This window comes from Chelonus insularis, unplaced genomic scaffold (assembly GCF_013357705.1).
Source record: "Chelonus insularis isolate UGA/USDA-ARS -01 unplaced genomic scaffold, ASM1335770v1 contig_90_pilon, whole genome shotgun sequence".
NCBI classification, from domain to species: Eukaryota; Metazoa; Arthropoda; class Insecta; order Hymenoptera; family Braconidae; genus Chelonus; species Chelonus insularis.
Window position 1 is genome coordinate 385,758 of NW_023276779.1, and position 15,756 is coordinate 401,513.

General features: G+C 30.3%; 1 protein-coding gene across 1 annotated transcript in view; it reads right to left on the bottom strand.

Moving 5' to 3' along the window:
* LOC118072255 (uridine phosphorylase 1-like) overlaps positions 1-15,756 on the bottom strand; it is a 33,672-nt gene extending 17,916 nt beyond the window's left edge. The window contains exon 1 of the mRNA XM_035091967.1: positions 15,456-15,756. Coding sequence (XP_034947858.1) covers positions 15,456-15,490 — 35 coding nt within the window. The 5' untranslated portion in view covers positions 15,491-15,756. The remainder of the gene's footprint in view (positions 1-15,455) is intronic.

Here is a 15,756-nt window from a genome sequence, read left to right on the forward strand (position 1 = left end):
AGCAATAACACCTACGTAGGACATTAGAAGATAAAAACCGCCTAATTGTAAGACTACTTTTTTTAACTGGTTATCTACATACTAAGCGACGATATTTCAAGCTTTTGAATATAGTGCTTGATCAAGTATCGCAAAAGTTGTTTCTTGCTATTTCTGACTTTCTGCAGTTGCGTCATGTGGGGTGGTATTTTTCGGTAATGTCGGCTATTGTAACAGTAGCCGATTAATAAAAGGCAGGCATTCGACATGAAAAACATAATAATTATCTTTTGTATTTGATACAGTTTTCATGAAACCTCTCCACATAGGTGATACATCATGTAACGAGATGGGTGAATCGAGTGTCACCCAGCCCTTCAGCAGGTCGATACGTTATCGACCTGTCGATCATTGATTGACCTAATTTACCAATTAGGTCAAAATAGTTTATTTTTGGCGGCGCTATCATCACCACGTGGTCAGCCGGCTAGAAATTTTACATAAAGACGCCATTGTGGAGTTGTTGTCGAAAGAGTAAGCACGTGGTGTCAAGTTCTCTTCTCTGATTCTCTGCAATCATCTTTTCTCCGACGTTGCGGAGTAATAATTGAAATAAAATTATGAAAACAAGTCTCTCGACGTTGCGAGAGCAACAGTGAAGTGCCAGTTAGGCTACATTTATTGAAAAAGCCCTCGACGTTGCGAGGTGAAGTTATTCCATTGTTGGTTGGTGTACTTTACCACCTGTTCAAAGGACCAGTTATTGTTCAGTGTACCAGTCGCAGATAGTTTGTGGATGTCTCGCCGAGGAAGTAAGCCCCGTTGGACCAGGGGTCTGGGATACTTAGACGACGAGGAGCTTCCGTAAGCTGAAACCATCTACATCTATCTACTATCTCTTTCCTTTCTATATTCCCTGTGTGCAAGTGGGAGAGAGAGAGAGTATGTGCTTTGCGATCCGGTACCAGTAATTTCGTCTAGGACCATCTGTCCTTGTTCCTCGCTGAGGAATTTCTTTGTTTCAAGAAATAAATGCTTTCGAGAACGTTCTCGCGTGATTATTACTATTATTTAGTCACATTAATAAGTATCGTAGGTTATTATAATTGATTTCATTCACGATTAAGTTCAATTAAATTCCAATTATTATTATTATTATTAAATTGAATCGATTATTTTTGATATTTGTATAATTTTGTGAATCAATTAAATATATAGATTTTCGCGTTAACGAAATTGTTAATCGAGATATTAATTTTCTTTGCATTAATTAATTCAAATAAATTTAATTTTACGTTAATAAAAGTCCTTGATTAAACATATACAATTGGTGTAAAGATTATTTGTGTTCGCGAGTATTTTTTCGCGGTTTTCAGGTAAACCAGAGCTAGCCAGCTTTCCCAGGTTTCTCGTTTTCTGGCCTAAAAAACGAGTGGCGTCCACAGGTAAGAATCATTGAATAAGTAAATTTGTTGGGTAGATTGGCACCTACACGGTCAGGGATTAAGGCAACTTGCCCTGATCGCGGTAGCGTTGCAATCATTAATAAAGCACTTACCTTATACAAAAGTCTCATATGCTGATGATATTTCACTTCGATACTCCAGTTTTAATAAACTAATATCTTAATGCTTAATTTTAGCTAAACCTGAAGCACAATTACTATCACATAGCGTATCAAGGATGGTATTTTTAGATGCTAACATTATAACATCGGGTATTTTATTACGTTTAATTGTACCTCCTTCATACGAATCATGTTCAGTCACGCTAGCTTATGATCAGCTGAAGTATACGCAGCAATGCTATCCAAACAATGAAAGGTTCAATGACCATCTTCAATACCGACATTGTGGTCAGTGTTATCACAAACATATTGTACAAATTCATTTTCAATTTTTATCGTTTATGAATGAATCGTTGAAGCCTTGTGGAGTTTGATATTATGGTCGGTGTGGTATATTACGAATATACTCCTAATTTGTTTAATAAATTAATAGCAATTCTCTATCCCGTTTTACGATAAATGTATGTCTCTATGGATAATTAAAGACATGAGATCAATGATTTAGGGCAATTTTGTAATTTTTCAAAAATTCTTAAGGATAAAGTCTGATCATCGTGACGGTAAGAAAATTAGCGAACATGTTCCTCAAGATGTTTAGAACATGTTATTTTTGGGAGAAGGTTAAAAATTTCTTGCAATTTTTTTTTTCATAATCAATAAATGGAAAAAAAAGTTAAAAAAAACAACTTAAACCCATTTGATGAAGAATTCAATTCTCTATCGATTTGTATATATTGAAGTCATTATGAATTTTTGACCCAATTTCCCATATATAATAGCGCGAAAGAACTTAGAAAAATTTTCTAGGATTTTATGGTGGCGTCCATGAGCTTTTTTGACCCAGGAGGAAAATCTGGCAATTTTATAGCAGCTGACTTTTCATATCTAACAATGACAGGCAATAGAATTTTATTTGTTTAAAGTGGGAACTATTGGGCCCTCCTTCTATCTTTAATGCACTCACTGTAGAAATCTAAATCCTTGCTTTCCCCGAAATCGAGTTTCTCGCCTAAGAGGGCATACCTCTGGCAAATTATAACTCTACTTCTTTTACGACGGTATTTTCCAAGACGCGTATACCTGAACTTTGAAAAAGGCACGGGGATACACGTTACTAGCTTGAGGCCTTACAACATATCTCTACGAATTCGACCTCAATTGGCCAGTTGTACCTAGCTCTACCTGTCATTTTTTGACTTTGCAGCCCTAAACACAGGGCTTGGAATTTAGCCACCTGTAGTACCAACTTTATCCGCTTTGGTCGGCGGTTACTGACGCGTCTCACGCTCGACGTGTTCGACGTACCCCCATTCAGACTGCCATATAGGGCAGTACGAAAGTGGGGTACGACGGATTATAGTCTAATCTGCCCTTGTTGTTGCGCGACATATCTTAAGAGCAGAGACATCTATGCAACCCCGGGGGCCCCTTACTGTAGAAATATACGAATTCAATTGTACTTATGCTTTTCTAAGTTCTACGCAGGTGCAGAAAAATGTAATGAGTGTGGGTCAAACAGAAGAAATTGCCGTTTTCTCTCGCACCCACACTTTTTATGCGCTGTACAGGTGCAGAAAAATGTAATGAGTGTGGATGAAAATGAGAGGTATGTCATTCTCTCAGCGGCAGTTACGTAGCGAATTGAGATCACCTAATTCGTATTTTCAATTTTTCTCACTTCGATTGAAATGAAAATCCGAGTGAGAAAACGTATTTCATAGGAATTTTTTTTGCCAAATCGAATGAAACAGAAAAAAAACATCCAATTCGATCTGAATCTAAAAAAATTGATATGCTTTACCGCTTACAAGAATGGTGATAGATAAAAAAGAATTTGATACTTTTTTTTGTGGAGAATCGAATTTTTTACAGGGAAAATGAAATAGGTGTCTAGCATTATGATTAAAGCACAAAGATCCTGCTAATGCCAATTGAATAAAATGTCATGGATAGGGCCCACAAAAACTTTTCGATTAGTGATAGTTCATGAAAAGGATCTTTCTGTGATTCAATAATTAAAGAATTTACATCATCTGTAATTATTTCACGTGCTTTGGGGTAATTCCGGTCACCAAGGTTTTGTTTAATTATAAAGATTGTTTTGTTATTGAAAATTTATCTACGTTGACTTCGAGATCTCCAGCTTTATTAATTTAAGTAAACTTTCGATAATAAATAACATTTATAGCTTTAACTATTTTTGTTTTATTTCAGTTTTCCCTCAGGTTTTCGCAATTACCCCACTTTCCCCTATATCATTATTTATCTTGTGATATAAATTTTATACACAATTTGAATATTGATTCTTCAACACTTCCTAATTGAAAGAAAAGTAATGAAAATATGAGCAAAAGAATTAGCTGTTGAAAGTGTTGTGCCGAAGAATCATAGAAGAATGTCACCTGCTGAATAGATGGATGTCGACAGAGAAGTTTTGATCGGGTTCCGTCAACAACGTGCTGGTAGATTACCTTTAAGTGGTGCAATAATTAGATTTCAAGCACAAAAATTTTATTGAAAACTTTATGGAAATAATTTCTAGAAGTCAGTAAATGATGGTAGATACATTTAAGAGAACAATTTTTACTTTATCCAGCAAGAAGGTTTAAGTGAAGATCATGTGCTTAACTGTGACGAGACTGCTTCAAATTATAAATCAGTGCCTAACTTACATCATTAGTAATTATCAGAGAACTAGCTTATTCCTGCAACTTCGTCCGCGTAGATGCTATTTGTCTGGTTAAAGCAGTAATGAACAAAAGGAATGAATACATGAAAATTTAGAACCATGGTATATTTTCAGCTGATTACAAAAATTTCTTATTGAGAGTAAACAATTAATCTGACATAATTGCGTTACATAAGAATCGATTGTTCAGGTAAAGTTTTAAATAATAATTACGTGGTCTAAATGAATCAATTTTAGATTCGCATTGTTTTTGAGAGAGAAAAAGAAAATTGGATTATCTAGTTTCTATGTAAATAAAATGACATATCTTCGATATTTAGAGCAGCTGTAGATACTCGGCACTATGTCACCTGCACTTTTTGCCCTATCGAATTACTGCCTCTTGTCAAACTAACGCGCTCTCGTGGCATACATTAACAGTGCCTAGTAACACGCTACTCTATACTGAAAAGTTCGCGCGTGATGTCACGCCGCAATGTTTAAATATAATTTCGCACGTTTCAACTCGATTTCTAGCCTTTTCTTTGTCAGTCTTACCTAAATGCCATCTTACGCGGACCTCTCTCTCTCTCGTGGTTACAATTTTTCTACGATATATATAGGTGTACTTCTAATGTATAAATATAACGAATGAATGGTTTATGTATTTCTTACGTTAATATTGATAAAAAGTACAAATAATATTATTTATTTATAGATTATCTCGAATTAGAAATGATGTAGAACGTAAGTTTATTTCATTTTTGGATATAGATACTAATGTTTATTTATAACTAACTGAAAAAGATAAAGCATATGAAAACTGAATTTGTTACAAAGTATCAGGAACGGAATCTACGCAATCAATTCGAAATCTATTAACGTGATTTTTTTTCTTTTACTAAAAAAAGTTACTAACTATGTTACATGGATGGAAATTGACTCATTTAAATGAAATCAATTCGAATTTTTTCAACGGAATTTTTTTCTTTCTTTAACTGATAAATAGTATATTACGTATCAAGGGCTCAAAAGTATTCTATTTATTGTTATATTTTGTGGAAAGCAAATAAAATGTAATAAAATAAAATAAAATGTAATAAAATTGGCATTTAGTAGTAATAAACCATAATAAGTAAAGGTTATGAAATCTTGTAAAATTGTGTAGTTGTGTCTTGTCAATCTAATGGAAGTGACGAGACTTTAGATATTTAGATATTCCTCTGGTAACCAATTATTTCAATAGATGATATATATATAAAGTCATATTATTGTTTATAGAAATGTTGATTAAAAAGTAAATAATTGAACCGATTGTTTTTTACAATTCAAATTTTTTTTATTGATAAATTTAGTTACATCGACTCATTAATTTTTAACCTTTAATGCAAACTTTTATTAATAGTATCTAAATTAAAGTGATATTGTATTCATAGCTCTATAAACTTTAACATTTTCGTAGTTGATGAGAAAATCTCAACTTGTGAATTAACCTAACCGTTTAAGGATAGGGATGATTGTGCCGGAACAGAGCAAACGGAAGTCAGGTTTTATAACAAAAATAAAATATCTTTATTTTCAGCACTAACAGGTACACTGAATACACTGACGAACTTGAGTTGTTCACTAGGAAGACTGAATGTCGCTCAAAATCACTGAATGTCTAGTTTTAATTACTGAATGTGAGTTGAATGTCTAAAAAATACTCAACTTGGTGTGTTCAGTATTATTGACCTCCCACACGAGCTCAGCACGCTTCTCAAGTTGAGCAAGAATATGATTGTGCACGTGGCGTTAGTCTATCAATGCAATGCAAAATGAATTTTATGAAATGTCTTGAATTTACAATGAATTATCGTGAAATATTACTTGATTATAGATTTAGCGTAAAGCCTGAATTTTTTGATGATTTACAATAGCACTAGTACTGATGATTGACTCACAATTATAAGATTTGTTAAGAATGAATAAGAATGGCGTGTACACGTGAACGAGAACAGTGAAAGAATGGCGACAGGAACTTCATTAGTCAAAAGGGACACTCAAAAGTAGTCAAATGAGTGACTAGATAAAGAATTATTGATTATTAGGTCGATTGGTTATCGACCCAGTCCCAAGATGGCCGCCGAAGTTCCTGTCAGCTGGCAAATTCAAATTGAGAATTAATTAATTCTCAACAGTAGTTGTAATATTTTCGAATCTCAAATAAAATATCAAACTTTTAACATTATTTAAATGCAAACAATTTTTTTACTTAAATTAATATTATCTTAATGTATGAAGAAATAATACTTCTTCAGTTAGATTGAAAGTTTAATTTTCTAAATAATGTAATGATATATTCATTTCATCATCATCATCAGACATCAAATAAAATTTCTAAATTATAATAAGTAATAATACATTTTTAAAAAATGAAATAGTACTATGTAAAAACTTTTTTTTCAGCTTGTAAACGAAAAATTTCATATTTGATTTTCTTTTTCTTCTTGCTCATTAAACTAATAATAATTGACTGTCACATTGGTCATGTTTTGTATGTTAATGATTAATGGTAGGCGATTTTTGAAACTTGCTTCGGTATTATCCGCCTTTAAAACATTTGTGTTTTTCTTTGATGCAGATGCCTCAATAAAATCATATCTTTGATTGTTTTCAATAGTTTTCAGTGGTATTTTCGTAGCTGTATTGGTATTAAAGTTATGAGAATTTTCCGGTCCTCCATTTTCAACAGTAGTCGATGATTCATTCAAATTTACATTATCAAGTTCATCAACATAAACATCTGTCTTCAATTTTTTAGATCCAGAAGCTTCTGTTTCATTAACAACTCGAGTGGAAAATGTTGGAGTTGAAGTACTAGTTATTGTTGCTGGGTATGAAGATGGTTTTACAATTGTAGAATCTTTGACGACTGCTGCTGAAATATTTTCAGAAACTTCCATATTGTAATCTCCTGAATTTTTAATTCTATCAGATATTTTTGAGCGTTTCATATATTTTTGATTCTCTGCATGGTTGTTTCGTACATTTACCCCTATTCTGGTGTAGAAAAAGTCTTTTTGTTTCTGTATCTTTAGGTCTCAGTGTGATGTATTTTTTCAATGTTTTATAAAATTTAAGTCCGATAACAAATGATCTGGGATAAAAGTTTTTTGTGTCAGGTACTGATACAACAAATTCGTTTGTAGCTTCATCAATGTCTGTAGTCATCAGATTACAAAACTCTGATGTTCTACGTGCCCCAAACACGCCAAAAATGAGAATAACCTGGAATATTCAAATTAGTATCAGATTTCCTTCAATTTTATTATGCATTTGCAAAAATCGACAACTAGTTATTAACACAATATTGAATTTTGTACTATTTCACTTACTTTCATTCCAAGATAAATTTGATCATCTGCAGTAGTTAGAAACTTTGATATTTCTTCTGTGGTATGGATTTTTTAGCAATAATATCTGTATATTTTTTTTTCATTGATGCTTTTAAATGAGGATAAGATTTAATGTCAACATTTTTCTCTAATAGCAATACTGATTTGACCATTGAATATCTATTCCATAAAGTACTAGGTTGAAATTTTGTTGACAATTCATTAAAGTATACGGCAATTATGCTTTTATCATATAAGGTAATTTTGTTTTTCTTCCGCCATTCTTCAAAATCATGATAACATTTTTTGTATCGCTCTGATGATTTCGCTAGCAACAAATCACTTTTTATATGGCTTGCTTCTTCTTCAATGTTTCTTGTTGAAAATTCTAACTCGTCGCTAGAAACGTCAGAACTCATTTTTATTGTTTTACACAATATTCATATAATTCCACTAAACTTGATAAACATTATTATTATAAACTTTATGTATTATAACCGTATTCTTGTTCCTTTCTTTGACGTAATCCTAGCTGTTTGTGACTAAACTAGTGTTGTTTAACGTGATCCTAGCTAATTATGACTAAATTACCGTCCAATAATTGAATTTTGCTCATAAAATTTCTACGCATGCGTTTTTAGTGAATTTCATTTCATCCCAACTCAAGACTGGTTGAAAAACGCTCTTTTCAGTCTAATTTGGTGGTAGGAAAAACGAGCTTTCTGCCGTAATATGACAAAAAAGTTATTACTCATGTTGGATAATGTAATCGAACATGTTATTAATTACGATTGTAATCGCTCTAAATGAGCATATATCAGATTTTACATTAGAATTCGAATTATTACTATTCGTATTTATAAACACAAATTTATTACTTTTTCGTTTATGTTATCACAAAGTATTACGTATCTAGAATTGGGACATTTAACCGTCGAAATTCTTATTTAAAACCTCACTTAATCAATCGATTCATTTACGCGGACAAATTTGCGAGAATAAGCTCGTATCGTAGCATAGATAGAAAAAAACCAGTACATCCTATATCTTTTGTCAGACTTAATCTCTACTCTGGTGCACTGCAAATCCCAAGATTACAAAAACGTGTCAAAATAACACACATAAAGCGTATTTAATGTAAAATGTCTATAAACAAATGATACATTATTTATAGACACTTTTTGCACATTTCATAGAGCGTAAAAAATTTATCGTAAATTTACATCTACGAAATTACTTTTTAAATTATTTCAAGAAAATTAGAAAAAGTATTTTCTTACACAATTCATCGAAAGTAAAGCAAAAAAAAGTCTTAATTTTATAGATGACATAGTACTCCATTTGATTTTAAACTTTTTTGGTGTTTCAAAATTTTTCTAAATAATTATTCAAAAATGAAATTTGGTTAGTTGCAGAATCATTCAAGACGAGTACATGGCGCAAAGTTTTACTTTCATCCGATGATGGCAGTTTTAGTAGGATACTTCGATCACTTGGAGAAAAATTCTGAATAAGATTTATGCTATCAAATGTTTATTAATATTTTGATCAAACATTCGATCTACAATTTCTTACGCATACTTATGTAATTTTTTCATCAAACAATTGATAAAAACAATTTTATAGTTTTGCGATTATGGCAAGTCAAACTTGGCGCAATTTTATAATTTCAAACATTTATGGTATGTAGAACAATTTAAAAATATCGGATTTTCAAACAAGAGTGTGGCGGCGCCGTTTTTTTACAGATATCGAACGAACGATTACGGATATCTTACCAAAAGTAAGTGAAATCATAAGATTGCGCCAAGCCCGACTTGCCATAATCACGAAACCATAAAATTGTTTCTATCATAGTCATTGACCATTACGCGCATATTCCGTGAATACTTAATTTGAAAAGGACACTGAGTATAACGGATATAGAGAGTAAGTATAAATGTTAATAATAACCTCATACATCATAAAAAGATTCTTTAATACATTAACATTACAACTAATAAATAATATTAATGTATTAAGGATTTTTGGTAATTATTTGGAATTATTAATTAATTATTAATTCGAGCCCAAAAATATTGTCCAGGCCTAAAACGCGCTCAAATCAGGCCTTAAACACACCCAATTGAAGCCCAAAAATATTCTCTAGGCCTAAAACACGCCCGATTCAAGTCCATTTTCTAAGATCATATTCGACAATGATGACAATAAATCATTCCAAATGTAAATTTGTAGCACGAAAGTTAATTTGATGATACGTTTTTATGACAATTTTTTTTTTTTTTTTTCTAGATTTTTAAAATATTTTTGGGCCTGGAATGGGCGCGTTTTAGGCCTAGAAAATATTTTTGGGGTTGGATTGGGCGCATTATGGGCCTCAAAAATATTTTTGGGCTTCAATTGGGCGTGTTTTCGGTCTTGAGAATATTTTTGGGCTTCAATTAGGTGTGTTTTAGGCCTGGCAAATAGTTTTAGGCTTGATTTGGGCGCGTTGAGAGCCTAAAAATCATTTGGGCACGAATTGTGTCTCCTTTGAGCGCGCCAAAAAACTGATGATTTTTACTCGGGTTTTTAAAATTTAATAATTTGTAAAAATGGTTAGAATCATCATATTCAATTTTTTTTTTTTTTTAAATTATTCGTTGTTTAGTGTACTTTTTGAAAAAAAATAACTCGATAATGTTAAAAAATGATATAATAGAAATTTTAGCTAAAAACATAAAAATTTGTCATTTTTTCAACTTTTGAGAACCAAAAACTGTTTTAAATTTTGTTTTTTCGATATAGCTCTATTTTTTATCATAAATGCGCCGTAAAAATAAATAAAATAAAAAAAAAATTCCTATATCATAATTTTTCGATTTTTTATAGCTAAAAATAGGGTGGACCCCACTTCCGAATAATTACCGGATTTTTTTATGATGTATAACACGATTTTTTTTAGAAATTAAAGGACTGATGGCTCAGAACTTAGACGATCTGGATCAAAATATATCCAAAAAATGAATGAGGACGACAACAAAGAGAAGCCATACATTTATACAAAAAAGAGTACAGTTTTTCTTCTTTCAATACGAATTTACATTCATTACAAAATTACATATAAATGAAATAGAAATTTACAAATTTTGATACAAATTTAGTACAAATACGGAATGATTTTTAACTCCCCAGTGAAAAGTTATAGTAATGGGTCCGATTTTGCGAATCCCGAATTTTGACATATCTCCACGTTTCAAAGTCCCCAGAGTCGAATACGATCGTTTTCCAGTGGACGTCTGTGTGTGTGTATGTACGTATGTGCGTATGTGCACGTGTGCGTTCGGAATTATTTTTCGCCTTGATTATCTCGAGAACAAAAAATGATATCGATGTGGGATCAATTGCATTCGACGCGTAATTATGTAACTTAGAATTAATTAGATTTTCAGCAAAATCGGTCGAGCCATTTTTTTTTGCAGAACCAAAAAACTAGCAAAAATGGAAAATGACCTGAATTTCTCAATTGATAAATTATACCATTTTTTAGACAAAATTTCGAAATCTTTAAAAAAATATGAATATTAAATGATTAGAATACTTGTATGAAAATATGATGACAACATTTCATCAAAAAAAAATATTTTAAAAAACAAAATCAGCAATGAAAGAATTTTAAACTCGTGTCAGGATTGAGAAAACAGCATTAAAGACGCTATAATAGTCAATAATAATTGTCAATAATATGGAATTGTGTTCATAACAATTGAACATTGCTACTAACAAGTGATTATTAATCATAGTAATATTTAAATAATAAGTTTTGAATTGTTATAAAGAATAAAAATAGGGACCCTTTCTATATATATGAGTACTTTTAACGCATAATTTTTTCTTTTACATAAATAAAAACATACTTTTTTCGTGTATAACAATGAAATTTGTTGTAAATAATGAATAAAAGGATCTATGAGGTATATTCGAATTCTTCTAACGCACAATTCTTTCTTTTACTGAAATGAAGTACCTAACCATACTAAATGAATAAAAACACACTCATTTTGTTTATAACAATTCCATTTGTTATAAAAAATGGAAACGGGTTCTATTCGAATTGTTTTTGCAATTTTTTCTCTGGGAAGTTGGTCGTGTGGACCTTTCGGGTCGCACCCAGACCACTGCAGAGCACTGATATTTTTTTAATTTATATTTTTATTTATAATAATGTAATTCTTAAATTTAGGAAGAGGCACACAGGCGGAAATTAAAAGAAAAATTCATCGAGAAAAAAAAAATTTCAATAAAAATAAAAAAGGAAATCTAAAATACAGAAATTAGAAAAATAAGAACTATGGGCGAAGAGGCAGCCGGCGAGAAGACTTAAAAGAACAGAAAAACGAGAAGAAGAATAAAGATGAAAAAGAACAAGGAGGAAGCAAAAAAATTCATGTGACGTTAAATCATAAAAATAAAAATTGAAAAAAAGAAACATTCGAATAAATATATAATAAAGTCAATAACACTAATAATAACTCAATGTAATTAATAATTTGTAACAGATTATAGGAATAAATTGATAACATAATATAATAACAATTATAATAATTTAAAAAAAACAAAAATTGAATAACAATAAATTGATAACATAAAATGATAGCAATTATAACAATATTAGTAAACTGAAAAATAATAAAAAGATACTTCAATAAATTTTTGAATGCAACGTTTATAAAATTTCACACATCTTTTATTTTGATAAGACTTCATAAAATTTTATTATCAGAAATTTTGAAATTAAAAAATTTACTTAATATGTTAATAAAAAATCAGATCTTGTTTTAATTAATTACTAACGATTGAAATCGAAATTGTATGAAGATAAAATTTCCGACAGGGAAATAGACTCTGTGTACTAAGATTTTAATCCCTACTTATTTTTTTATAATTCACTAATAATAATATGTACACAATGAAAGTAACTATGTGTACATTAAACTAAATGTTGAATTTTTCTGTATTAACAAAATTCAGTAAATTACGAAATGTACATCATTGCGATCAATTTTTTTTTTTTTTTAATAACAAATATAGTAACATTATAATCATGCTATCATGAAAATAAACCACGTACTAAAAATTAAATTGAAAAAACTGTAAATAATTGATAGAAAAAATTACTTGAAATAATAAAAATCTCTAATAACGTTATACTTATTTTACAAACTAAGACAATGTACCAACAGCTAAATCACTTATGCTGTAATCAGACAATGTCAAACTTCTTCTATCTTGACTTTCACTTCGAACTTTAGCAATAGTTTACTTATAACAAATTCGATTATTATAAACAAAAGAAGTAGGTTTTCAAACATTTTATATGGTTTGTAACTCAATTTTAGTAAATGAAAAAATTAGGCGTTGGAAAAACTCAAATATCTTGCATAGATCCCTTTTCCTGTTGTTTATAACAAATTCAATTGTTGTAAACAATATCTTATTATGAAATCCCACATTTAGTGTTCAACAATAATATTTTGTTAATATAGATCTAACTTGCAGAAAATCGTGATTATTTAAAAAGTTAAAATTATTTTGAATGATATTTCTTCTTTTTCTTTACAGACTTTTTGTTATAAAAAAAACAGCTGAGCTGAATTTGTTTTAACTCCTTTCAGATCTTCTTCATTCTATTATCATTCAAATAAAATTTGTCCAGAGTCGATATTTTGAGTAGATCTTGAGAAATCGAAAACGAGAAAAAACCTGACATACGCACGCACGCACATACGTACATATTGTAAAATAATAGGAGGATATTTCTCCGAATTGATAACCGACTACGCATCCTATTTATAAAATCAGACTCTGAAAATCACAAAAATTATAATCACAAATGACCTACCTTGCAAGGAATTTTCAAAAACATAAGTTCAATAGTTTAAACCAACTATTAGAACTTTATAGGACACCGTGGACATCTAGTAACTCACTTCGCTTCACTTTGGCCAGTAAATAAAGAAAAAGATTCCGGTACAATGACTCCAACCGTGTATATCCTACAGTAACTCCACGGGAACGCTCCAGGACAGACATTGTGAATTTAAATCAACAATCAAATGATCAATGAGAGCCAACATTCTCAGACTGGAAGTTACAAAAACCCTGAATTCAACAGAAATTAGGAATCCAGAAAGAGTCAACAATGATTAATTATCATCATACGGAGCGAGTCTAATCATTCAATCACTTAAAAACGACCATTCAAGATTTTCTGAAATTCAAAACACAACATCTTTAAGTAGATTTCAGATGCATGGAGACCTTCCAAAAATAACTAAAACTTCAGGCGATTTCCTTCACTTTAAAGAAAAATTGAATTAAATCTCTGAATTTAATCTAAAAGAATTTCAAACCAAATTTAATTATTTTCTGTTAAACTTGATTTAACAGCCTGAAAAAGCTTATAATTCTTCTTAGAATGACTTTCTATTCCACAAATCCAACATCTAAATCCATGAAAAGAATTTTGACTATTAAAAGACTTTAAATTCCCTTCAGTAGAATCGGAATGATTATTATTATCATTATAAATTTTATCTTTTTTGAAATTATTGTTAAAATTGTTTTTATTCTGACCTCCGAAGGTCAATTCTTCAATCGACTCAAGTTCTAAAGCTCTCTGAGTTGCTAATTGAAGAGACTCAATCCTCTTTGAACGAAGAGAAAATTGCAACTTCATTTTTTTTAATCCAGAAGTGAATTGTAAACCAGCAATTCTATCTCTCACTTCGGAAGAAACCGAAGAATACGCAAATTTGACAAGCCTATCTAAATCATTTGAATAGTCTGTCAAATTTTCATTTTCAGACTGTTCCCTAGCCTGAAAACGACTAAAATAAGCCCTAAAAAATTGAGCTTTCAGCTAAAGAAAAAGTATCAGTATCAGATTCTCGTCAATAGTTTTACAAATAATTTTTGTTAGTAGTTTGACAAAAGGGTGTGGCTGCTTAAAAATCGATATATGTGAGAAACTCTGATTCTAACTTATTACTTATAGTAATTTTCAAATTATGTATTATAAACTCTTATTATTCTAGCATTACGTTTAAATACAACTCTTTCAAAGTTGTGTACCTAATCAATATGATACATGTCAAAAGTCTGAAGCTGATCAAATATACTCCGATTCAAAAATATACTCAAAAGCAAAATAGTCGTACTATTGATATTCATTACTTAATAAAAATTAATAATAGAAAGATTTTTTTCTATTCAATGAATAATGAAATTTTATCTTTCATAAATGTTAAATGGAATGTTTCGCCTTGTAAACACGTTTATATTCACAGACTTTCATCGATTAAAGAAATGTTTCTAACAGGTAATAAGCACACAAGTGCTGAAAACTCATCAGTTTTATTACCCTGAATTTAACGATTTTTTACCTTCAAATTCTATATAAAAATAAAAACCACTTTCTTTTTAAGCTTTTTTAAGGAAATAAAAAGATATTTTAAGTATAAATATCATAAAAAATTAGACAATAATATGCATGATATATTAATTTAGTCTATTTTAAATTTTTCGAATATCAACAGCAAACTTATTAAGAACGTTATTCTAATTCAATGTTGTAGTACTTTAATTTGATAATTCTATCCTTTTATTATGTGACGAGTGAGTTACATGAATTACATGAATTTTTTAAGTAAAAATGTCGAACACAAATTTGTAAATAATATTCATCTATTGAAAAATTATACTTAAAAATGTAAATATTGATTATGTCGATACAATATTTTTTTATTTTTACACATGCAATACATGCATAGAACGCACACTTTAAATAAAGATTGAGGATTTTTTATTTTAGTAATTAGCTCACCCATCAACCTCTTCCTCTTCCAGTAGTAAACTCATATTTTCGTCAGTGTAAACGTTCCAAAAAAGGTGTTGAAATGAATCAAATACCAAATATGGAATAAACCGTAAGCTTGATTTTCCTTATTGTAGAAAATTTATTATTCCTTCAAGTTTAAACTGTCGTTCATATTGAAATAGAAAACAATCAATGGAATCGATTAGTATTGTAAATAATTTCGGAGTTAAAGGAACTAATATTAAAGGTGGAAACCAGAGAGCACAAGAGTAGAATAGCTTTTTACAAGGAAGAACAGTAGAAATAT